Genomic DNA, 25,923 nt, shown 5'->3' on the forward strand with positions numbered 1-25,923 from the left:
GAATGTTCTACAAAAATTGACCAAGATACTTTGTTATTTTGATAAACTAAACCATGGAAATTTACTGGTATCGTTGGACATGGGCCACGTTACCGCAGACTTCAAAATAAAATTTTATTACTTTTTTATTTCTTGAAATTTTATGACCACCAAAATATTTTTCTCTGCTTTTATTTACTTCGCTGGAAATAACTGATTTATTTAATACTTATGTACGTCTAACGAAATTCTTCGTCTTAAAGAGCAGAGTCGAAATTTAAAATTCAAGGCAAACACAAAAAAATAAACGCAGAACTTCGGGGGGTAAACAGAAGAAACAGAAATGAACTCAAATAAATAACAAACAACGTATAAAAAAGCCGTAAACACACTAACACAATTACCTGAATTTATCACTCTTTCCAAAACAGACTGTTATTTGAAACAAAAATACAACGGGAGATAGACCCTGTTAGGGGGAATAATTGAACAGGTATTCTAAATCAAACATTTTCTCCATCGACTAGAGAACAACAAATTTCATCTTGCAAATCACTTTTTTAACAGTGTTAAACGATTTATTTGTAAAAATTCAACTTGCCTTACACTTTGTTCTATTTTTGATTTTTCTTCATTCAGCAAAGCTCAGGCTCACACAAAATTTGTTATTCCAGCCAATTTCGTTTCTTTAAATAAATTTCCATCAGCAATGATGCATCCAAAATAAAACCCTCTAAACACGTCTAAAAATAAAACAACCTATATAATCGAATGCTTTTAATCTTGAACTTGGCACGTTTCATATGTTTCTTAGAAAGGTACATTTTAATTCTAGCAGGTAAGTAACATTTTTAATTTAGTAATTTTCTCCAACAATAATTAATTATTCAATTTCTGAATATAATACTATTAAGTATAATAATTCCAATAATAAAATATTCTACATATTCCGCTAATTTTTTTCTAGTAAATAATGTTTATACATAACAAATTTAGAGCGCTTTTAGTAACTTCATTTCGTTTTATATTACAACGTAAACACAATAATTTAAACAAAACAACCAAGAAAATTTGTACTAAACGGACTCCCATGTTCCTGCAAGACAAGTTTCAAGTTTATCTTGTCGTAAGTTAAGTTTACACGACAAATCTTTGCATTGGTTTGAAACATGTCTACAAATCAATCTCACTCGGTAGAGACCACGGTGGCTACTTAACACATAAAAATATACTCTTTTTTGATCTACCTAAACATTAGGTACTAAATTACATGGACCCCTTTGACACAACTATCTCTCGGAAAGAGATTAAGCTCTCACGAGGGACAGTTTAACAATTATAGAATACTCTGAAACGTATTGCACAAATTGAAGAATTAAATACCCATAGGCACTTCAACTAGATCCTAACATTGCAAAAAAAAGTGAGATTTTACTAAAAACTTGGCCGTTTTTCTGACAGTCTTCAATTTCTAGTACCTATAGATTGTGGACAGTCTTCCATCTGTCGAGTTTTTGATTATCCATCGAGGTAATTCTTTCGCAATAAAGATGCGTGATTTGCGTGTTTCTGTACGTAGTCCCACAATGCCTTAATATCTGAATCTTTAACATTGGGAGCTCCATAGAGGAACGCTTGGTTAAACCAAGCCGGGTAGTTGATGGCTCTACTCATGGCCCAATCCGTAAGTACCAAGCTATCGATATTGAAATGCGTCACATGGATCTTGCTCACCAAAGTTCCAGTTATGTGGACGTCGTCGATCCAGAAATAATCTGCTTTCTGGGCCTCTTTGTACAATTCGAAGACTACGTCCGGTGAATAGAGTATGGCCCAGCCTGGGCAATATGGAGGGTACGTTTTGGCTGGATATTCCTTAAAAGAAACTCTCCATTTGGACCTCCAGCTCCTCACAACCAAGCTCTTCCTCCTCAAAGTACAAAAGATCATCCTCGATCCCCCAAACGGTGACAAGTCCGACGTTAAAAAGTTGATCATAAGAGGCATATTGACGAAGACGTCATCATCAGTCTTGAGGATGTATTTTGCTTGCGGACAGTGGTAGATGGCGTACTTGAACACCATCACGTGCTTGTACGTCATGTTCCGATAAGCGTCCAGGAACGAGCCTTGAATCAAGTCTCCAAACTCTTCACTCTCTTTATCGATTTTGACCTTTAGGGTCGAGTTCTTGACCAGACCTGTCACAAACAGGGTTTTCACTTGAGGGCTGTTTCGACCCCACGTCTCCCTTATGGCCCTTCTCGTGTCGAAGTTTCTAGGGTCCGAATGAACCAAAGTGAGAAGAAGAGGGTTTGAGTCGTTACAGGGGAAAGTGAGCATTGTAAAGGTAAAGTTGCGTAGGTTGATGAGCTGGTGGTAGTCGTCGAAAGGGAGCGTGTTTACAGGGTAGGAATAAGTCGAAGAGTTGGACGAATACAAACTGTAGACTGCGACGGTGGAAAGGGGTTCTGATTCGGTGGTTATTTGCCATACTGTGACGCAAACGACAAAGAGGATCACTGAGTATATGACGTTGGGCCACAGTCTTTTATCGAGCATCTTCAGACAGCAGTGGGCATTTCTGAAACGAGTCGGAGTTAGTTTATGGGAACAAATGTATCGTCTCAACTATGTTAGTGTTCGAATTTCAAAATAGAACGGAATTCCATTCTTGCAAAATAGCTGCACAAACAGTTCAAATTCAATACGCAAGTTTTTACCTGAATAGACCGAGACGCATATAAAATATTCATAATATTTTGAAGTCGTGGAGAAAACTTAACGACAGTGAAATGTCAAATTATACACAGATGTGGGTTTATTCAACCTAGTGAAAATTTAGGGAGCAACATAATGTCACGTATACGTCAAGTGAAAATTCAATCCACATTATATCTGTCACGTGTGTCATCCTGTCTAACATGTAGTGGCTAAAGCTTCAAAATTTTGACAAATCAAGTGTCCGTTTTTGCTGAGTTTTCAAGATGAGTCGGTTTGGGCAGCATTCTGAATACCGGTTAACACTGTCAAGTGCAAGAAAAATATCTGGAATAAACGCAAAAATTATATCTAGTGATTAAAGTAGTAATATTTGAAAATCGTTTTCGAATAAGATTTTAAATTGAATTATATACAGATATAAAATTACACAATTACTAACAATTAAGTATTAGTCAACTCGAACACTTTTTTGACTCGACTACCGCCTCACCCAATTCCATTCTCGTGCGCTCGACTATTGTTTCGCGCAAGTTCCACAACTAACATTTTTTTTAATACTACTATAAACGGACAAAAATACCTTTTTTGGGTGTTTTGACCCCCGCAGGCAGTCCATTGCGAAACCGGCGCCTACATCTCGCGATGATCACGTTAGTGTCCGCACCATTCGATAAACTGACCACAACTAACCTCTGCCATGATACTATCGATTCTTATTTTAATTGGTGTATCGCTAACTGGACGTTTATCTAAAACTTCTTTAATATTCCATAAAGAATTCAGTACCGTTTCCAGCTAGTAATCAGGTTATGACGCTTCGAAGAAGGTGTTTTCGATATTTTATAAATGGAAAAACGTCCTTGATAAAATACACCAGACGTCTGTTTAATCTGTTTTAAAACAAGAGAAAGATGAAGTAAAAACAAATTGCAATAATATCGATTATTAATATAAATGTGGTAAGACCTTGACTATGGATGTGCACGTTAATAAATTTAGTCTGAAGTTATTTGCGTCCGGTTTTTTCGCGATTCGGAGGAATTGGTGTTAGAAAGAACCCGAATGTAGGAACAAAAAAAGCAAAATTTATGAAAAAAAGTGGCTGTTAACCTAAAGTAGTGAGCAAAAATAACTTATATTAAATATGTATATCGTAACGACCGTGACTTCTTTTTAAATCTTTTTCATTTAATATTTTATGTATTATTCGATTTTGCTGTTTAGGAGTGGATATAAAACTATTTATTTTTAAAAAATTGTTTTGTAACTTAGCGAAGAATTTTGTCTGCAATTAAGTTTAGTTTCTGGTTTTTGTCTTGTCAAACCTTCTTTGGAGAAACTGTCAAATTTCGATTGACAATATTTATAATTTTATTTTGTTCCTGTGGATTTTAGGAATGTCCATGATTTATCCCTCTTCCATACTTCCTATATCCACCTTTTTCCTGCTTTCGTTCGTTCTCCTTGTCTTTTTTGTAATTTAAAAACAATTTATTTTCTTTCTCTTCATTCCCATATCTAAAGCTAATAATTATTTTGGTTTCTTGTATTCTGTTCTATCGGACACCATTTTTTGACCCATTTACTCTCCATTCCTTAACCTTTTCAAAATCCTTATTTTTATAAGCATTTGGAGACTAATATTTGGCCACTAACAAATATTTCCTGTCAACCTGTTTTATCTAAATTCTTTTGTCGTCTCTTATTTTCAGCTGCCTAAATCATTCTGTTTTGTACTTCTCATTTCCTTTCTGTTAAATAGTTAGTTTTTAAAATTTCGCGCTCTAACATATCTAGGTTCCATTTCTTTTCCTTTATTTTCTTCTTCTTTAAGAATTATTATTACCATCATTAATTTTATTGTACTTCCATTTGTTACTGCTGGCTAAAATAATCCACTTAATTTCACTTATCAGATTGTTTCAATTCCCATTTCCCTCCATTTTGTCACTAAACTCTACTCTACTTCTTCAAGTTCGTATTTCAATATGTTCTTTCACTATTTTTCTAACTTCTTTTGTAATCGTGTCCGTTTAGCGAAAAATAAGAAAACATTTTGTAGCCAATAGAATATGAGAAAATAGATATTCCGTTGCCCTCTATTTAGCTGTTTAAATTATTTCCGAAACTACTGACTTGACTGTTGTAAAATTTTAGGAAGATTTGATCATCCACATTAAATATTATTTTATTTATATCCCGTTTAAAATACACAAAATATATACTTCCTGTACGTGTGATTTATTAGTCTACTCTTATTTGTATCTTCATACAGTTAGATTTTTTGACTTCAAAGTTGTACGACAAAATTTTGTAATGTAACTTGGAAACTACAAAACCGATTGCTCTCCATTCATTCCATTCTTTTATTTTTGCTTTAATAATGATATTTTAACAGACAGTTATAGAAAAAAATAAAACTTGCATAAGTAAATTTTACAATTTGTGTTACAATTCACGAAACGACACATTTTTGAAATGTGGGCACAATAGTGAGGTGTCCGAATTCGAATTAAAATTTCACGCAAAAAAGGGGAAAAACGTCGCGAAACCGTATTTGAAAATTTAAAAATAAGGACAAGATTGGTCTAAATTAATTTCGACGTAACTTCCCTCACCCCTGAAGTATAGTTTTTCCTCTACAAAATTTTGTGATGACGTCATCAACATTTTTTCAAAGTCATGTCTATCAATTTGGATAGGTGCAGTGTGATGCTAATAATGACACCTTGTATAAATAATTCTAAAAATTTAGTCGAAAGTTGTTTCGACAGAACTTCCCTCGCTCCTGAAGTACAATGAAACATATCCAGCATTTTCGAGTTGAATTTTTCTTTACACAATTTGGTGATGATGAGCCGTTTCTGATTTAATCAATAATATAAATTGACTCATTCATTAAGTTTTTTGAGCCACCTGTATAACCAAATCTAAAAAATATGAATGCAATGATAAATCACAAGTAAAAACTCGCAGTATTTTGCACATTCTGGGTAGAATTCGGCAAAATTTTGAGATGACGTCAACAATTTTTTGGGAAAATGAACAGATATATTTTGATTAACAATTTACCATGCTTACAATAAATTTACAACGTCTGCAAGATTTCAAAGTATTCAGTTTTGTAATTCTTGATTTATCCAATAAAATAAATTCAGCCATTCATTAATTTTTTGAGTCACCCTGTATATGCAAATCCAAAATATATGAAAGGAACGATAAATTACAAGTATGGACTCATCATATTTTGTACAATTTAGATATTTGTGTTGTTTTATAATCCTGATTTTTTTCCAAAAATCTGGACGTTTCGGGTAAAAACTCAATACGAAATCATAAACTGCATGTGTAGGACTATGTTATTGGTGGGGATGATTAGACAAATTTTGGTTAGCCTTTTACCACCTACATGATATTCCAAATATAAATACAAAATTTGACAACAATCGGCCCAGTACTTTTGGAGATTATCTGTCTAATAAAAATTGGGACGGTAGACTGAAACGGTAGACTTATTTCCTCGTACTCTAGGGGTCATGAAAGGTAGAGAAAACGTAAAAGTATAGAGTCCATGGATTGACTCGATTATAGTACTTCCACTTCGCTTATGTTCAGTAAGTAAAAATTCATAAGTAGAAAAATTTTAATCAAATTCGATAAATTGTGAAATCTAAATATCGCATAACAAAAATCGGAAAATTGAGAAACTGTAAAATCGGAAAATAATTTTTTTTTTTAAATTCTAAAACAACTTGTTACAAAATTCTCAGTCAACACAATATAAATAAACGCGGTGAAAGTGGTAAAATTCGAATTAATATATGCCCCTAATTAAAAATTACAAATTAAAACAAAAATCTAAAAATTGAAATATCCAAAATCTGAAATATTCAAAACTTCAAAAACTATCAAAAGTTTGGTGAAAGATGAAGATGTTTTCGGTGATCCAAATTTCATAGGCCAAGCTACTTATCCCTTGAGTACATATATCTTATTCCCAAATTATATAAAGAGGATAGAATTGTTTATTTTACATAGTTTTATATATGAAAATGACAGTTAGCTTTGTTGTTCCTCAATTTTCAGATAGATGGCGCTAGTTATTACAAATTAATTACATTGTTTTAGAAGGGTCTATAACAAATAAAAATGACTAATATTTGTTTGTTTTGTTTGTCTAATAAAAATCGGGACGGTAGACGAACAGACAGACAGACGAGCAGACAGACAGACGGAAACGATAGACTTATTTCTTCGTACTCTAGGAGTCATGAAAGGTAGAGAAAACATAAACGTAGGGGGTCGGCCAATGGACTTGATTACAATAAATAATAAAAAATATTAAAGCAATGATAAATCACAAGGCCAGACTCAACATATATAATTTGCACATTTTCGATATGATTTTTGGATGGTATATACAGATACATTTTGGTGACAAATTTACCATGTTTACCAAAAATTTAAAACGTCTGAAAGATTTCAAAGCATTCGGTTTTGCAGTTCCTGATTTAATCAGTAAAATAAATTGAGTCATTCATTTTTTTTAATCACTCTGTACAAGCAATTCTAAAAAATATGGCTAATAGTTCATTTATGACATTTAAACGGTAATACATTTTGAAAGAAATGACCATGAAATTTTTATCAGTCAACATTTTCGTGGACTCGAAAAATGAGAGAGCTTCAATATTTCCTTAAAGGTTTAATAGTTGGTTGCAGGTTTAATAACTCTCTTGCAGATTTAATAATATTTTTGCAACTTGAATTCGAACATTTATCCTCGATGGCGGCGCTTTAAAGCGCAGCGTTTCCCAGACCAGCTTATTGTGATTTTTGAATTAACGATAATTTAATCTCGTGTAAATTCTTTGTTGTTTAAAATTATTGATAAATCATTTTGACGGGGTGTTTGAGTTTTATAATACCAATACTGATTTAATGATTACAGAACAATTATTAACATTTATTTAGAAAGTTAATGAGGTCATTACAAAAATGTATAAAAAAATGTTTTAAATGCGCATCTACATGCAACGTTGTTTAGCCTTTAATAACATCATTTTATTTTTTTTTAGTTAATTTTATAGACCAAAACTAAAGTGGTTTATGTAATTTTTCCAAAATTCTGACCAATTTTTTTTAGTTTTAAATTCTCTCTCTGCTTGTTGTATTTAATTACAACGTCCTTGCATTTAACACATTTTTAATTAAAGTTCAAATTTCATCCAGCTCTCCAGTCTTTTGTTATCGTATTTCTACATTTTTTCAGGAGTTTTTCATGTTTTCCCACTCCTCCTTAAAATTTCAGTGATTTCCTCGTTTCCTTTTATGTGTTCTAGCGTTCATGTCACGTACCAGCTTTTACAAATTCTACAGAAACAGAGGGCAACATTTATTATTTACTCTGATTATTATTTATGAATAGGAAATAAATAATTCATATATTTGTTAATAATCGCTTAATCCAAAAGTGAAGTTTAACAGTCCAAAATTTGGCTTTTTACCATGTTTAATTTGTTACATATATCTGTATAACTGTCACAATTTGCTGAAAATGTTTATATTTTGTTTTGAAAATTTACAAACACGCCCTATTTGATTTTCAGCTGCATTCTAGAAACAACTTTGATTTTCCGGATTTTTATGGAATCTGTTAAAACTACTTGCTAGAAGCTATTTCCTCAAATTTTTAAGCGCCAGGTTAGAACCTGAAGCAACATTTTTTATCCGAATTTTCAGCCTACAGAGATAATTTAAAAGATTAAACGACTTCCATAAATCCTGTAAGAGGAATATAGTGCATTAGAGTGAAAAACGTCGCCATAAGAACATCTACGGCAGGAAAGTTACCGTAACAAACGACTCCAATTAAATTGGTTAATTAATTCAGTTAATTGATGCATTTTTGGCTCCGACATGAAATCTCCTTGAAAAATGGAAAACGATCCTTCTCTGTGCCTACATATCTACAGTTTCCTCTATCGATTGACAATGATGGAACGAAATGTGACCGGAAGGCACTAATTTACAGGTTTTTCGCAGGTTTTTCCTTTCAACCCCTGCGGTAATAAATGGCTGAAAAAAAGTAAATAGCTCCGCAATCGATATGACTCCTTCAATTATTCAAACAACCATAGTACACACGAGCTTTCTCAAGTTGTAACCACGTTTAAAATAATCTCCGATTCAGTGAATAGTCATAAAGCTAGCAGTCGATGAATAAATAAATCACTGACGTGTCTCATGGCAAAGGTCAGCACAATCACACTTCAAAGATAGTCATTAGAGCAACTTTAACTCGTAGTTTTCCCTCGAGTTCCAGTACGAGGGAGGAGCGGGTGCTAGTAGGGGAAAGAGGTCGCCAGGATAGACATATTTTGCATTCCGGCACACGTTTTATTCTCATGGTACAGCCATTAAAAAAAGAAATGAGTCTTACCTGTTGAAATTTGGACAGCCGAAATGGTTCACGTTCGTGGTACACTGTAAAATGCAGTTTTATGCCTCATCTCGTCCCGGTCAACTGGGCCTTGCCTCGCCGCTCTCGCAACTGCACACCACCTGACAGAGATGCTGGAAAATATCGATTATTCGGCTCAATCCAGAGCAGGCCTCAAGATTTTCTGACCTTTGCTCTGTTCACGCTTTTTTAAATACGTTGATTAAGTGTAGACCGCATAGTGTTCGCAAATATCGACTTAAGTAATACATTAGAAGATGGCGATAGAAAGAGAAAATCAAGAAAAAAGAAAAAGTAAAGTAAAATTTAAATAATTGGTTGCGTTTCAAAATTTCAAATAGAAAAAGTATCTTCTCGTTTATTTTAGAATTAAGGTCTTGAATTATCGTTTAGTAAGACTCTGTATACAACAATGATCTTTCCCAAAGTATTTAGATATTTTAATCAAACTCGATGGGGAATCTAGACCTTAGATCATATAATAAATAGATACCACCATCCCGTGTTCTTTCCTGAGGAGAGCCTGTGACGACATCCTCCTGTCACACATCTCTCTCGTGCATGGAGGGATTACAATGAAGCTATCCTTGCCTGATCACTATTTGAGTTTTGCGCGCCTAAATTTTAGGAAGTATGTCTGAACTAACTTCGTACGAAAGATGTTGACAGCTTGATTTTATAAATAATTCACAGTAGATAACACAAGGAATAGTAAATTATTGGGCAGCAATTGTGATCGTTTATGATTACATCACTTAAAATAGGATCTTTGTTCTAAATTCTAAAATTGTTTTTTGTACAACAACTCGAAAGAGAGGTTAGAAGAAACATCTGTCAAAAGCGATTTGTTGCGCTGGTGCGGTACAAGGATGGAAGTGAAATAGACATATACAGATGAAATGCATATAACAAAGATGAAGATGTGGTGATCACACAAGGATAGCATTATACTACTTCCCTTGACGTAGAAAACGACAACAGATAGCTTCATGTCTAGTCACAGATTTCAGTTTAAGTATTGGTATCTATTTATTATATGATCTAAGATCTAGACATATTCTCCAAACAGGCAGTCAGTAATAATAATTGGAACGTGTTTAAGTAAATTTATTTATGATATAGTCGCGAAATTTAAGATCACACAAAAAAAAATCACTTTAAAAAGATTAGTTTCAGAGGTTGATTATGTAGCCCATATAACGTTTTCGAGTCAACTTACGTCTACCATTAGGACAACAAGAATTGCATATGAAACACGAATTTAAGGTTAAGTCTAAAGCTTTAAAGCAGTTATACAAAATATTCAGGAGACATAAAGGAAATGGTGGAAAAACTCAGTCTAAGCGTGAATAGAAATACATAGCTATTACAGTAGAAAAACAAGAAATAAGTACAGAACAAATGCAAAGAAAAAAAACGGCAAAAGCGAAAAGAGGAAGAAGCGTGGAATTACATTAATAAAGAAAGAAAGAAAAAAAGACATCAGTTAAAAAAGAGATCAAGATTCAACAATGGAGGAAACATTTTGTGGAATTACCAGAAGCGAATGAGGGAACGATCAAAAACAAAAGTTTAGTATGCCCAATCAAGAGGAAAGAAGCAGTCAGTAGAGAAGAAGTAGCAAGACAGGTAGATTGTCTAAAAGAGGCAAAGCACCGGGAGTGAACGGGATACCAAATGAAGCATGGATATATGGAAGGAAAGAGGTCGGAAAGAGGACGTGTGAAATAATGAATAATGAATGAAAGAGCAAAGGATTTCCCCGAACGTGGAGAGAGGGCATATGCTGGTAATCAAACCAAAGGACGAAAAAAGAATGAAAGGAATGATGAGTAGCTTGGGAAGATATATGGAAAGGAAAAAATTTGAATGAATGCAAAGAAGACGAAATTAATGATATTTAGTAAGTAGAGAGAGGTGGTAAAAGAATTCAAATACTTAAGCCACTTAAATCAACTGACCAAAAAGGCTAAGAAGACATCCAATATTGTTTGAGGTATAGGTACAAGAACGTTTGGACGTGACACAAATAGAAAGATCATGATGTTTTATGGCCTGATAAAGAGAAAAGTGTATGAAGTGGATGCTAGAATTAAATAGACAAACACCAGGATACAATCATAGTGACAGAAAAAACTAGAATGCATAAGCTAAGAATAGGAAAAGAAAAAAGAGCGGTAAAATATGAAGCCAGAACGAGTGACAGAAAAGACTGTAAGATGCTAAAGTATGTAGAAGAGAGTTAGAAAAGAATGTAGGAAGACATGTGGAAAGAAAGACATAAATACTATGACAGTATGGGAGTATGGAGATCGAGAAATAAAGTATACGTAACGAAAATTGTGATAGGCAAGAATGAAAACGGAGAATAACAGAATCGACCAATGGCCACAATACCTTGACGGAGCAAATAGTGAATACTGTGTGACTGTCAAGGAATGAGAGAAATGAAGATATCATGAGAGCAGGTTTTAAAAGAAGATGGAAGAGGAATGAAGTGAATCAAGGAGGTGTACATGGCAAATGCAAAGGTAGGTAAGAAGACTGTAAACAAAAATAAAGAAAGCGAAGGTTGTCATGTTTTATGGAATCAGGTATCCATTCAAGCCCGAAGGGCAAAATAAAGTTAATAATAATAATAATTTTCTCTATTCTCGAGAATACCCGTTTGAAGTGTCAAATACTATTGAATACTAGAGATAACTCTGGCAATATTGTAGACAATACTAACCACGTGGTTGCTGAAGTCTTTTGCCGATACATTCTCAAGTGTCTTTACAAATGTAACAGATGTAACGCCAATATTTTCATATGTATTGGTTATTGAAATGCTTTGTCTCTTTTTAACAGACTTTCTCGAGAGTATGGTTTGTTAAAAGTTAATCAAATCGACTCTGTTATTTAACCATGCGTTACGAAGAAGACTAACAGAACACCGATTCTCCTAAGCAAAGCATTCGCTAAGGCAACTAGTGTAGTATTTTCAAAATTATAAAATCCTTTATACGGTCTTTGTCTAAATGTGTTAATTGTGTTTCGCTTCCTGCACTATAGCAAGATATTAGATGTTTGGAACCAGTCCAACGGAGGGTAACCCCAGAAACCAGCCACCATAGCATGAAAGACTGTAGGTAAGAATTGTTGTTCACTTTTTTTATTATAAATAAAGCCACCTCTCATAATGTCGAATCCTACAAGAATTATGTGCATTTAATGAAGTTCAGGATACAATTTACAGGTGCATCTTGTGTAACATGTGACTCCAGAATTGTGTAGTTTCCTCACGGATGCCTCCTGATGCCAGCACAGGGAGGGCAAGAACCCAGAGTGTGCTTGGGGCCTCATCGTCCTTTAAATACATTCTGCATGGCTATCGGGAGTCCACACCCCAATACCGAGATCTTTTCTTAGTCTCAATAACTCTTCGTTCCGTTTCTCATCAAGACTTTGTATGAACAGCCTGAGTGGCGCAGGTTCAATATCAACCACTCTTGAAGATGGCATAATCTCATACACTCTTTAAATCTTTCTTTTTGACGCTTTTCAAAACTGCCTTCTCAGAGCGTTGACTCTTTCATGTCCTTTATGACCCATGTGCAGTGTTGGAGACAGATACTTTTAAAAATATCTAGATACAGATATAGATATATGGAAGATAAAAGTGTCTAGATACTAGATACAGATTGTTTTCGATTATTTCGAAATGTATCTAGATAACAGGTACAAGAAAACAGATACTTTTTCAAGCTTTGGCGAATAAAATAACTGAAAACATGTTTATGTATTTTTTATGTATTGTTTAATGATTTTTTTTTAAATTAACAACATTTCGAACGTATTGTCACCTAAATTATTTCTTCTTGGTGTCAGAATTTAGTTTCCGCTACTAAACACCTGTTCCACAGGTGCAGAAGAAGGGATTGTGGTATTAAATTTAAAAAATAAACATTTTACTGTAGCATAGTTATTCAAGACTGAAAAATCTTTTCTTTTTTCCTGCAAATAGGCCATCGCTTCGCTGTTTGATGTGTCGCAAATTGTGCAATATTTATTACGTACGCTTAAAAAGAATATTTTTTTGTTTTTATTTCCATACTACAGTGTCCAAATTGTGTTTGAGTATATCTAATAATTATCTCCAGCATTAAAATTACTATTTCAAAAGAATACGGGAAATGAGTATTCTGTGCCGAAGGTCTGTTGTCGGCAACCTGTCATAAATTATTATTCTTCAATATCGGCTTACGATGTTTTTATGACCATGTCCGGTAATCGTCTATCCCGGTGCGGCAGGTATATACATTTTAGAAAGAATTGCTGATTCCGTTTAAAGTAAAATAAGTACAATTTCTTAGAAAGGTATTTAAACCCCTCATAGGATCAAAGGCTGCCTGGCAGGCCGGAATCACCAGAGTGCAACTTTAAATTTTCAGATTTTTGTTGAAACTCATTTCATTTTAATCTCGTTTCACGATTTCTGAGAATATATCACGATAAATTATTCTACCGAGGGTTGTAAAAGTATTAATTTTATTGCCCAACATAATTACACTTAAACATAATCGGCACATTCTAGGGCAAAACGGACCTGCCAAGCCCGCCTCGCGTAAGGTCCAACAATGAAAAAGTGAATAAATGACACATGTGGCAACAGGAAAAGATGCTACAATTGTCTGAAAAGTAAAGATATAAAACAGTAACAAATATGCGTTTTATGCGAGAGAAATGTATGTATTGAACATTCGATTAGTCGATTACAAAACTAATTTGTGCTAATTGAAAAAATTAATCATTATGTAACACGCAATTACTATTTTCTAAAAATAATAACATACCTTAAACAAATATTTTTACTATTAAAATTACTCTTATTTAATAACACAAATACAACCAGCGGGCCTACCGGACCCGGGTTGCTCAGATACACAGATAAAGTGCCTTGCCTCGACAAGCATAAAACGCAGTGAATAGTGAATTGTGGTTCATGGTTTTTAAAATACCATCTTACCATGGCTTAGATTTATTACCCCTCAGGATTATATTTAAAGATGTATAAATACTTGTGGGCATGCAATTATCATGCTCCTAAAAGTTAGGCAACCAACATTACACTGCCGCCGGATTGGACAGTCACTTCGGGATGAACGAGGATACCCGAAGAACAAGAAACACGGGAAAAATAAACCGACGCTCGCTCTCTTCCATTCGTGCGGTCTACGTAAGCGGTTGTGTCCCGAGTCGCGTCCAACTTGTTATTGTTAGTTTTTTAAGTTGTTATGTTGATACAAATAAATTCTATTCAAGTACGACCGTATTTCTGTACACGAACAGCGAACATCAACATACTGAAGGCTACAATGTAGGAAATGATGGTATTTAAAATATGAAAATTTCCGTGACAGAACACTATTAGTGGACCTCTTACCTCTATTTTTGTTTATGTGACCAAAACCACCAACATGAAGTATCAAAAATTACTACTAGTATAACTCAACTAATAACTACTGAAAAAAAAGTGAAATAAAAAAATGTATGTGTATCTGCGCCATTAATTTTGTATCTAGATACAGATATGTTGTGCTTAAATTCGATTTTATCTAGATACTTTATTTAGATACAAGTATCTAGATACTGCCCAACACTGCCCATGTGTCCAGGTATCGAGCTGAGCACAACTTTTTCGTTGTATTCCGGTAAATCCTGTATTTGATTGTAACCTGACCTGACCTGACCTGACCTGAAAACCAAACGGTCCGCATAGCAGATGATCCAACTCTTTGGGTCATGACTTCGGTATGTTCCTTCCACTCTTGTCGTAGAAGTATCAGCACTTCGTATGAGTGAACTGTCATTACGGCGAGAATTTTGCTGCCATCCTCCACTATGAAGATGGACTTGGTTGTAGTTGTCGTGTTTTTTCACTGACCAGAGCTGTGCATTCTCAGGAATCCCGACCTAAAGCCGATCCCTACCGACAGATAAAGAGAAGAAAGCCCAAACAGTATTTCCATGGTACGTAGACATTGTGTTCGGTCCAAAATAGTTTTAGTCCAGACTTTTTCATTCGTGGAGCCCCACGAGATAACAGCACCCTAGAAGGTACTTTGGGTGTTAAACTCCAACATTTTCCTACGGCTCTTCCGCACGTCTAAAGTGATACCGTGGTATTCTTCGTCTGATTTGTCACGTGAGCTCTCCAGGAATGAATGTAAACCCAGGTCTTAACGTCTCCTTGCAAAAATGGCATTACTAATTTTGTCTGGACAAGCCATTTCTTAATAAATCCGAGTGCTCCCTTTCTGAGAGGTGAAAGACACATTATCACAAAATGAAGAGTCCGAACTAGAAAGTGCGGGCAAAACTGATGGCTTTGCCATGTCCGGTCGCTTTAATTTAATAATAAAAATAACAACAGTAATAATCTGGCGAGGAAACCAAACAATTGAAGGATATTTCAATACAAATCTAATCAGTCCAAGAAAGAAAATTTTGCAACTTCTTTTAGTAATATCCCTAACGTGATTGAGAAGTATATTGAGAATCAAGTAATACCCTTGGATAAATTACTTATAGACGACAGACAAGAGACAGACGACAGATAAGCAAAAACGAAAAACCTATTTTTTCGTAGTCTAGAAGTCATGAAACATATTAATAAATCTGTTAGTAATGGAAATATTACATTCTGAAAATGTATTGAAAATATCATAAGCCAAACTTCTCTTGATACTTTCCATTCTATTGAACAACTTTTAAAATAACCCGAACACTGCAACCACAGGTAATACATAATTAGAAAACTCATTCTACCTCAATATATGTATATCCAGTGTCGGCCTAAAATTTTAAAACGTTCTCTTTTTCTTTCTGTAATAGATACTCTAAATATTGTTCCCAAATAAACCCATACGCCCTCCAGTATGACGCCTATAAGTCTTCTAGTATGTATGCGTTTCTTCTCGTATGTAATATGACTCATCGGCCGAGCGACGCGGCGTTCACCAAAGGAAAGCCTGTAAGCGGATGTCGCGACAGACCCAGATGGAACCGCAATGGATATTCGAGAAAGACCTCGATTGCAGAAGTATGGGTTTAAATAGAGGCCACCTTCGGGAACGAATTATTATTATTCAGATAACGAATAAAGTCATCACTTCGAGTCCTGTGAACGTCCAGACAAGTTACGCCGGACTTATTTTGTACGTAATCGCTGAATAGTTATAATAAAAGTGTAAATTCGAGTAAGAAATAAATTGTTGAGTTCACCCCACGCCGGTTTTATTCGCCCGTTCAACGTAACAATATGTTTTCCTTTTTCAGGAAAAAATGGTAACTTTTGTTTTAATAATTCAAAAGTTAATATCAAAATCTTTATACTATTTTTGTTGCAAAAGATGTTCCATACTTCTTTGCAACATCCTTCTTCTATTTTTCTCCGGCACTTTTATTAAAATCAAAAGCTTTCAGTACTAGAAACAACTAGAAGAAAAACATTCAGATCTTTCACTGCAGAATTTTTGAAAATGCGTCCATTCAGATTATTCTGACTTCTTAGTATTTAACATTATTTAAAACGTAAAGATTTTTTATGTTCTTTTGTTAAACAAAATATTTGCCATTAAAATACTGTAGGTAGGTACATTACAATTCACTACAAACATGATTCGCAATTAATCAAAAATTTTAAAGCTGAAGTAAATTCACGTTTCAAAATTAATGCAGTGTAGTTAGTTATTAATAATTATAAAAAAAATAAGTTACAACAGCCAAAACTCACTTATTGTTTGGCTGTGGCACTGGAGACCCTGCATTTTATCCCCGAAAAGGCTGCTGTAGTGAGTGATCTGGCCTCAAAAATCCTACGAATAGCACACTAAACACCTTCTCACTTTATGGCCTTTGCTTTAAATTGGTCAGGATACTGGAAAGCCGAAAAACGATAGGTTTATAACGCGTAGTTACTTTAAAATAGCAAACAAAATAAATGGCGTAGATAATAATTATCTAACACCCCTTTTGTTGTATTTTGACGTAAGTAGTGCTCAAATTTTCCACGACCATTCAAAATTTGGAAGCGAATTTTTAGATATCAAACACTCACCAGCAGCCACTGAAAACTCTAACAACAACGTACTCATAAATGAGCTTTGCTAAATATTTCGAAGAGCTCTTTTGATGAACTCCACACCATGATCTGCGCTGCATCAGAATCCACACGTGCGAGGACGTAATAGACTATTCTACCGTAATAAACGTTCATCCAAGTTCATATAAATTTAATGACGTCAAAAAACAACTAGGCTAAATAACACGATGCTTTAGAGGAGTGAAGATCTCAGTCAATAATATCTTTAAATTATCACTGCGTTAATTTTATCGAGTGTAACTATAAATATAAATAGAAACAAACAAGTCAGAGAAACACTCACAATCTCACAATATAGAGTGTTCTTTAAATTTAACAAAGTTCACTAATTAAAACGCTAATCTCATAATCATATTTTGTTTCTTCAAATTTCTTTAATAATTATCTGGAGAAGATGAACAAATAACATAATAAAAAATTAATGTTCTGTAACCACAATAAAAGAATGTCTAGTTTTTTAATTAAGTTATAAAATTGGATTTTGCAATATTTTTGATAACTCCGAGGTATATTTTAATGAGCATAATACGCTACATATGTTTCAAATGATATTTGATATGATGACGTCATTAACTTTGATAATATTGTGTTCCCAGTACTTTGAGAAAATTGAATAAACTGTTTTTCATTTGTTTAATTAATTAATGTTTTATTGACGTTTTGAGATCGCTAAATCAACATAGTGTAAAACTGTAAAATTTCATACTACATTTTTGCGAGTTACACATTAGAAAGCTGCAAACTACGTATAAAAAACATGTCACAATTAAATTCCAGTCAAGGTTTAGGTTCCAATATTTTGAAATTTTATCACCAAATTTGGAAGAAATAAAAAAAATTGAATGATATGTCCAGAATCTTATATTTCACAAACTGTGAATCGTGGACTCAGTAAAACCCGACATTTTTTGAAAGTAGGACTGACGAACTTCAATATTATTCCTTTAACGATTTCCTAATTTTTAGAACTTCAGTGCAAGATGTATTGTTGGTTGCATAAAATCATTAGCATCATATATTTTTTTTAATAAATTTAATCACCCACGAATGCTGTTTAAATTGATCATGTTTCATTTTTCTAACACGATTTACTAAATTTACAACAAATTTGATTCTTTAGCTTTTTAACAAACACTTCGTTTTCTAACTTACTGACGCACACCAGCTGACAAACCAGGAATAAAGAAAATTAAAACACACACGTCTTCCTTAAAAAATGTATTTATCTGTTAATTTTAACAAATTATGCGCTCTTTCCTTTGCCGGCTTTTTTAGGTTTTGGCTTATCTCCACCCTTAGCCATTTTCTTTTTGCCGTACAAAGTCCCATTTCTAGACGCGGCTTTCTTCAAATTCCTGAAAACAATAGTCCTGATGTGGTTTCTGCGCGACCTCGCTCTCCTCAGTTTAAAACGGTCAAAGTCTGTCAACTGAGCCCTCTAAAACCAAAATTCACTCATTAACACTTGAACTCACAAAAATACCAACAATACAAGTTCATGCAACATTCAGTACGTAAGTTGGCTTCAGCTCTAAATCAGCCGGCAATTCCTATCAATAACTGGATCATCACGTAATTACAGACAAATTCTTCTACAAAAAGAGAATTTCATTTACACACCTTTTCCTTTGCAGCCATTTTTTTAGACCATGCAGAGCCTTCCCACTTTTCATTAATTTTGGCGTCATTCCACGCTTTACGAACAATACGTGTTGAAGCCGTGAAGGGGAATTTGATTCTGAACTTGGTTAAGTGTAGCTGATTTAGGCGCAGTTCACCCCTGGGGACTTGACTCGCTGGGCCATCAACCAATACCTACAACAATTTGGTATTAATATCTACTTAAAACTAACTTGATTAATATTTAAATAAACAAAACATCAGTTTTGATTTATCTACATTATGAATCAGTCGGCAATTCCTATCAATAAAGTGGATCATCAGACAAATAACACACATGAAAGAAGATAACCTAACTTTTTTTACTCACCCTAGTTTGGTCTATAACATCGACTATGCTGACCAATTTTCCCTTATGGGGGCCATCGGACACAAAGGCCACGCGGCCGGTTTCTACAAACCTTTGGAACGGCTACAAGAAAATTTAACATTAGTTTTAGAAGTGCCATGTGGGTTATCCAACAATTGTTGTGGGCAGTGTAATAAATAAGTTTGGAGTTAAAGAGCTATGTTTTGTTTGAGTTATAAGTAACTTTCGGAAAAGTAATTTTGGGAGAATTTGTTCTGATTTGTGGCTATATTTTCGACTAAAGAACAAACAGTACTTACCATGCTTCACCCTCTAACCAAAAGAATGATGGCCGCAACGTCACCGGAAATATTCATTTGACAGTTGACATAGTTACTCAAAACAGAAACTAAACGAATTTTACGATTGTCACAATATCGTAAAAATTGTATAAAAATGTATTTCTTATTAATTGTATAAACTGTCGTATTTAAACGATGAAAATAGTAACAAAAATTGTATAATTTAATAAATACGATATTTACAAATTCAGGCGCATGCTCAAATCATTCAAACTGTCATTTCTGACGTATATACTGTCTAAAATATCTAAATGTCAATTTATCTCAGCTGGTGATATCGTGAATGATTTTAAAGTTTTAAGTGTGAAACCTACATTTTGACCAATTAAACTAAAATCGGACGTTACTATCCACAATGAACTATTATCCAAGTAAGTGTTGTAAACACCTTCACAAGATCCACTTATGCGAATTCGAAAATATTTCAGCAGTGAATCATCACCATATGGTTGGAGAATCCCAATTTTATTACCCTCCTCCCCATCTTATGGACATCCCTAAGCCATCTACGAATCGTTTTATTTACGTAAAACACAATTTTATCAATCCCAACCCAGCCCCTCCGACCAAAGTCCTCGTTAATCCCCACTTCAAAAAAAAAGTCTTTGTCAACCCCCAGTTCCACGCTCCTCAAACTCTACTCCCCACTACAAAACCAAAAATCCATGTAAACCCAAACGTACTGAAAAATTTTGGAAATAACGTGCCAAACATTAAACCCACACCTGTTGTCGAATCAAAAACAACAACTGTGATATCTACTAGAAATAAGTTAGTGCGAATTCCTTGCAATTCACCTGATACTTCACCTAGAAAACGACGTAATTCGTTACACACAAAGTACAAAATCGTGCGATCAGGTGCCAAAAATAGCCCAATTAATAAGTTTAAGTTAGACAAAAGAAACAGCGTAAATAAACCTATTTTGAAAACGGTTAAGAAGAGGTATGTGTACGTTAATAGATTCTTAAGTATGGACGTGGTGGCGAAAAATGTGCTCTTGAAGAAAAACTCCAATTTGTGTAAACCCGGTTTCGTCAACATTAATGGCATCCTGTATAAAAAATCTCCAAATTCGTTAAAAAAAGCGTCTGAATCTTTACTGAAGCCAAAATTGACCCTGAAAGCGAATTCGTTCAAGAGGAATCAAAGTTTCAGAGTGCAATCATCTTCCAAGTACAAATTAGTGAGAAAAGACACCAAGCAACATTTAAGTACATCAAGCAATCGAAGAAGTTTGGTTAGACGGTACAAAGTCATCAGGTCTAGCTTTGTTTTAAATCTTAGGGGGAAAATTAGGCTTTGTCTTATTTCAGATCCAAGAAAACTCCAGTTAAACCATCCCCTAGTAAATTGCGGAAATGTAACATCCCGTGTCCCATTTTCCGAAAATACGGAAGATGTCCGGGGAAAACGACAGGCACGTGTTTCAAGTTGCACAATCCAGACCAAATTGTGCTGTGCACTAGGTGAGGCGAAACTTTATAAAGTGAAATTTCACTAACCATATTTTCCAAGATTTCTGCAAGGAGCGTGTCGCAACGAAAATTGTCTCCTATCACACAAAGTTTCCCACGAAAAAATGCCAACGTGTAAATACTATCTTGATGGTTTGTGTTCTAAAGACAACTGTCCCTACCTCCACGTCAAGATCAGCCCTAAGGCGGACATCTGCAGGGATTTCCTGGAAGGTTTTTGCAAGAGGGCGGCAGAAGTATGCACCGTTTATGTAAAAATGGTTTGTTTTGACGTTTGTTTTAGTGCGACAAGCGCCACCAGTTTTTGTGTCCGGACTTTGAGAAGAGTAGGACATGCGCAAAACGGAGGTGTCCCTATCCACACGGAAACGTGGTAAGAAAAAATAGTAAGGTTTTAAATACGCTTGCCAAGAAATGTTTCGTGAAAAAAGAGAAAAAGAAGAGAGTTGTGACTGAGTCGCTTGTTAAAGAAGTATCGGAAAAGAATCGATACTACAAGGATTCCGCTAAAGACTCGTCTGCAAAATTAGATTCAGTGGGGGAGCAACCTGTTATAAAGACAGTTTCGAGGGAGAGACCAAAATTGGGGGATTTACCGGCCTTTATACCACTTTTTGAGGGAACGTGACGAATATTTCTTGGCAATTTCTAGAATATTTTTATTAGTTATATTATAAATGGAAAAGAAACAATAAAGCTTTGTAACAAACGTATCGTTTTATTCACGTCGTGCCATACTTCTAAACTATATAATACAAAATTATTTTGGTACTTTTGCGTATCACAAATATCAGAAAATAAATTAACTAAAACTAACTCATTTCGTTTTATAAATCAAAATCCAGTTTGACGGCTCGTTGTAAGCCAATAAAATCGGGCAATGTAATAAGAGAGACAAGTTTTCTTTATCCACAACATTTGAAATTTTAATCCAACTATTTAACCAATTCACCATGTCTTCGTTACGCATATTCGCAGGATTGAGCCCCCTTATAAGACAGGCATTTCTTAAAGCTTCAATGGGCATATTATGGACGCCACCTTCTCTAATTATGGCTCTGTCCATTTCTTTAAGTATCACAGCTCGTTCTACTAGACGCGCCCGCCTAAACCATCCCAGATGAAGGTTGTGAATTTTCAATAAATATTTCTACAACATTAAAAAAAACTAAAATACTAATTCACACCAATCCACTAAAGTAAATAAATTAATTTTTGCAAGTACGTTTTAATTTGCACCTACACATTTCAATGAAAAGATGAAGTGTTTTGCTGCTTTACATTTTTTAAATATCAAGATTTTCAGTGATAAAATTTTATGACGGTACAAATCAAACAACGTCGCAATAAAAGGATTATTCATGCTTACCACATGTTTCCCCTTCAAATAAAACAAATGATATGGCTGGCACATAAATAAATCTTTACATTTCAAAATCTGTTCAGCCTTGGGTTGCACCCCGCTGCCTATCATCCCCAATATAACTGCCCAGTCCTTGTATAGCCCATGTCCCTTTAATCCATCTAGTTCCGCCTGAACACATCTAAACAATGATCTATTATTTAATAGTCGCGTCCTCAAATAAAAAATGCTATATTCAGATTTTTGCTGTAACGTCCAGAAATGCCGTGACAGAAAAACCCTGGGGAAGAAATATGCAATGGGGAATACTACATAAGGGACTAGTGGCAGCGCGGACAGTAACAATAATGGCGCCACCTTGAACATATCTTTGGGCATTTGATGGTACAACTCAATCTCCTTACGGGTCAATTTTCTAAACTTATCTTTCTCAGGAGAGTTGAACAATCGGACTATTTTGAAGTACTCTTTAAGATCTACAGCAAAATCTTTAATCCCCATGCTAAACATGCGGTACACTTGCATCGCGCTTGGAAAGTTCTTTTCCAAAATTTGGTCATAGTTTTTCAAATATTCCACGTATCGGTGGACAATGTAGAAGCGAATTTTCTTGGACTCAGTTTTGTAGAGAGACTTCCGGTGGAGAGCTGGACTTATGTGAATGTTTCTAAAACTTTGACATTATTAGTGCACGTTTTGCTTCATCAACGAGATCTTACCTAAAGATCTCGGGCATTTTTGGAGGCTTTGCTAAGAAAACAAGGCTAGTTCGAGTGTTTAGCTTGCAGAAGTTGACAACTAACCGAGCCATATTTATCTATTTATAACACGATTCTAAAAGCACTGTACGACCTTCATTATTAACTAACCACTGTCGATGTTAACCGTGGGTATCATTTTTTAAATCATTTTCCTAAGGAACCTATTTTTGTTATGTACTAGCGTACTACTTGAAGGTTATTTATTTTTGACAATGACAAATTACCAAATCAGTCTAGGGAGTTTCATTTTTTTTGGTTGTACAACGTAAAGTAAGATCAATATTAAAAAAAAAACGCATTATAACAGAAATTCACACATAGCGAAAGTCGTTAAAGATTGAAAATAAGTATTGCAAAAACACGAAAATGTATTTTTAATTGTTATAAAATTTGCGCGCTGTCAACAGTTTCAAGTGTCAAAACTGTCAAACAATTGACACCACCACCACCGTACCGGCGCGCAAATTTTGTTTACCATTACGTAGATTTCCCATCGTCCAAATGCTAATTACATAGCAATTATGGGCAGATTAGGATAATGATAAGAATATGCTTAGAAGCAGCCACTTGTGTTCATATTTTCACCAACTGCGTACCATAACCTCATTCAATATGCCTCCCATCAAAACATTCGTTTTTTTGGACTTAGAAACCACAGGCTTGCCTCATATGGAGCACAATTTAACGAAAATCACAGAATTTTGCGCTGTGGCAGTTCAAGCCGATCATATTGAACTAGGTTGCTTTCCAAGAGTGCACAACAAGCTCTCGTTTTGTTTCAATCCAAACAAAATGATTACCCCCGAGAGCACGGATATTACTGGTGAGTTTCCATTTTCAAGTTATTTTAATTCCTAGTGGGGCGTGTTTAGGTCTTTCGAATGATTTGTTGGAGCATCAAGGATGTTTTTCTAGTGATGTAGTCGATATTTTGAATAAATGGTTAAACATGAATCAAAAACCCATTTGTTTGGTGGCTCATAACGGTAACCGATTTGACTATCCAATTCTGAGAGCGGAAATAGAGAAAACTGGAAATGGCTTATGTGAAAATATCATGTGTGTTGACTCAATTGAAGCGTTTAAAAATATTGACAGTAATAAAAAGGTGGTTGAGGAAAAACCTAAACAAGTGCCTATGGAATTTAGTGATAATTTTGATGAGCTTCTGTGCCAAGCTAGTGAAGATTTTGAACGTGAATTGGAACAAAGTAGACTGACACCTGTTGATGTACAAAAATTTAATGAAACCACACCAAAGAAGCAAATAATTTCTGATCACACACAAGCACAGAATAATAGAAGTGATCCGCTAGTCCCTTTGAAACGTAAATATACTAGTGTGAGGTAAGTTGTGGTGTATTTTTTGTACTGGTTTTAATATTGCTTTGTAGACAATTTGTTAGTTATAAACTTGGAGATGTTTATACAAGACTAACATCGAAGCAACCTTTGCATGTCCATGAAGCTGAAGGCGATGTTATGATGTTGATTACCTGTGCAGCAACATATGGTGAAAAATTTGTTGCTTATGCTAATGAGAATTCAGTTGAATTCTCAGACATACCCCCCATGAAACCAGGGAAGAGGATTGGAACGAAATAATAATTTAACGTTATTTTTGCTTTGAAGTGTTACCTATGGCTGTTGACTAGTACTGAAGAATCAACATCTAGTGATAAAATTCGAATTTTTTTAATCTAATTTTTTATATGAAAACGTCAGTAATTAATGTTTGGTGTAATTATTTATGGTATTTATTAATTTATTATAAAAATGAGGAAGATTTTATGTCATTCGAGGTTATAAAGTTGCAGTAGCACTTATTTGATGTGAATTTTATTTTAGAAATATTTAATGTATGAAGAGAAAACTTATAGTGCAAATAAACTTGATTTTATTTTAATTGTGTTGTAATCGAAAATTTACTGAACTATAGTAGTCCACAACACACCGTATGGTTGGCATCATTGGTTTGGAAACAATCAAGCAACCCTATCATTTGGTAGAAAGTGAGGTTATGTTTCGTTTCTCAAATTTGAAGACTTAATTCAAACCTGACAGTGCTTTTTGTGTATAAATTTTCGTGTGTAAAAGGTACAATAGATGCAGATGTCAATTCATGTTTTAAAATTGAGGTCAATTTGCATTAGACAGGTACTCACGGAGATAAGAAAAGCTTCACACTTGAAATGAATATATCTTAGTTAAAAAAAAAATAAATGTGGATCTTTTTAAAAAATTAAGGAGGCTATACTGGAGACATCTTAGTACATAAGTAAGTATAAATATTATATTATATCATTTTCTTCTCAATTCTACCGTCGCTTTAAAACGAAGGGATCTGACCAATTAGATTCGTTTTACACGTCACAGAATTTTACTCCGCAAATTATCATGAAAAGATTGAAAAGTACTATTCGACAAAATAATTTTGTCAAAATCCGCCGCATTATATGCCACTTCACCACTTCTATTAAGCTTCAAAAGTGTTAAATTGATAGCATATTGTTACTTTCGTTGCGCTTGATGGGGACATAGCTGTCGCCAATTTGCTAAACAGAACAAGTGGCCCCACGAAATCTATGATATTGCTACTGTTTCCAGTCGTCCAAAATCCCTGACATATTTCTTTAATCTTCTGTTGCAACATGTGGCTCTTTTTGCTACCATTTGCA

At 34.5% G+C, this 25,923-nt stretch overlaps 5 protein-coding genes across 9 annotated transcripts; 2 read left to right on the forward strand and 3 right to left on the reverse strand.

The window, feature by feature from the left end:
* Positions 1-774: 774 nt before the first annotated feature.
* Positions 775-17,338, reverse strand: LOC135127921 (beta-1,3-galactosyltransferase 5). 3 transcript variants are annotated; one of them, XM_064054617.1, is made up of 4 exons: positions 17,268-17,338; positions 16,944-17,087; positions 9,146-9,279; positions 776-2,563 (listed from the first exon to the last, which is right to left on the reverse strand). In XM_064054617.1, the coding sequence occupies exon 4, from the start codon at positions 2,539-2,541 to the stop codon at positions 1,498-1,500; it is 1,044 nt and encodes a 347-aa protein (XP_063910687.1). In that variant the 5' UTR covers positions 2,542-2,563; positions 9,146-9,279; positions 16,944-17,087; positions 17,268-17,338; the 3' UTR covers positions 776-1,497. The 3 variants fall into 3 exon arrangements, with proteins under 3 accessions (XP_063910686.1, XP_063910687.1, XP_063910688.1); XM_064054616.1 differs by lacking the exons at positions 9,146-9,279; positions 16,944-17,087; positions 17,268-17,338 and adding an exon at positions 2,703-2,862 and having other exon boundaries at positions 775-2,563; XM_064054618.1 differs by lacking the exons at positions 9,146-9,279; positions 16,944-17,087; positions 17,268-17,338 and adding an exon at positions 3,284-3,586.
* A 1,177-nt stretch (positions 17,339-18,515) lies between these two features.
* LOC135127924 (large ribosomal subunit protein eL14) lies at positions 18,516-19,707 on the reverse strand. The gene is made up of 4 exons (XM_064054626.1): positions 19,602-19,707; positions 19,303-19,404; positions 18,933-19,127; positions 18,516-18,750 (listed from the first exon to the last, which is right to left on the reverse strand). The coding sequence occupies exons 1-4, from the start codon at positions 19,602-19,604 to the stop codon at positions 18,556-18,558; spliced, it is 495 nt and encodes a 164-aa protein (XP_063910696.1). The 5' UTR covers positions 19,605-19,707; the 3' UTR covers positions 18,516-18,555.
* Positions 19,708-19,868: 161 nt separating this feature from the next.
* LOC135127925 (zinc finger CCCH domain-containing protein 3) lies at positions 19,869-21,830 on the forward strand. 2 transcript variants are annotated; one of them, XM_064054627.1, is made up of 5 exons: positions 19,869-20,014; positions 20,072-20,906; positions 20,960-21,112; positions 21,162-21,357; positions 21,405-21,830. In XM_064054627.1, exons 1-5 carry the CDS (start codon positions 19,999-20,001, stop codon positions 21,747-21,749), a joined length of 1,545 nt encoding a protein of 514 aa, XP_063910697.1. In that variant the 5' UTR covers positions 19,869-19,998; the 3' UTR covers positions 21,750-21,830. The 2 variants fall into 2 exon arrangements, with proteins under 2 accessions (XP_063910697.1, XP_063910698.1); XM_064054628.1 differs by having other exon boundaries at positions 20,075-20,906.
* On the reverse strand, positions 21,820-23,457 carry LOC135127927 (LETM1 domain-containing protein 1). 2 transcript variants are annotated; one of them, XM_064054630.1, is made up of 3 exons: positions 23,204-23,457; positions 22,491-23,151; positions 21,820-22,271 (listed from the first exon to the last, which is right to left on the reverse strand). In XM_064054630.1, exons 1-3 carry the CDS (start codon positions 23,293-23,295, stop codon positions 21,939-21,941), a joined length of 1,086 nt encoding a protein of 361 aa, XP_063910700.1. In that variant the 5' UTR covers positions 23,296-23,457; the 3' UTR covers positions 21,820-21,938. The 2 variants fall into 2 exon arrangements, with proteins under 2 accessions (XP_063910700.1, XP_063910699.1); XM_064054629.1 differs by having other exon boundaries at positions 22,491-23,157.
* Positions 23,458-23,596: 139 nt separating this feature from the next.
* On the forward strand, positions 23,597-25,151 carry LOC135128395 (uncharacterized). Its single transcript, XM_064055306.1, has 3 exons — positions 23,597-24,068; positions 24,118-24,592; positions 24,640-25,151. The coding sequence occupies exons 1-3, from the start codon at positions 23,795-23,797 to the stop codon at positions 24,848-24,850; spliced, it is 960 nt and encodes a 319-aa protein (XP_063911376.1). The 5' UTR covers positions 23,597-23,794; the 3' UTR covers positions 24,851-25,151.
* Positions 25,152-25,923: the final 772 nt, after the last annotated feature.

This window comes from Zophobas morio, unplaced genomic scaffold, assembly GCF_036711695.1.
Source record: "Zophobas morio isolate AGI-343-1 ecotype UQ-CSIRO unplaced genomic scaffold, CSIRO_AGI_Zmor_V1 ptg000012l, whole genome shotgun sequence".
Classification (NCBI taxonomy): Eukaryota; Metazoa; Arthropoda; class Insecta; order Coleoptera; family Tenebrionidae; genus Zophobas; species Zophobas morio.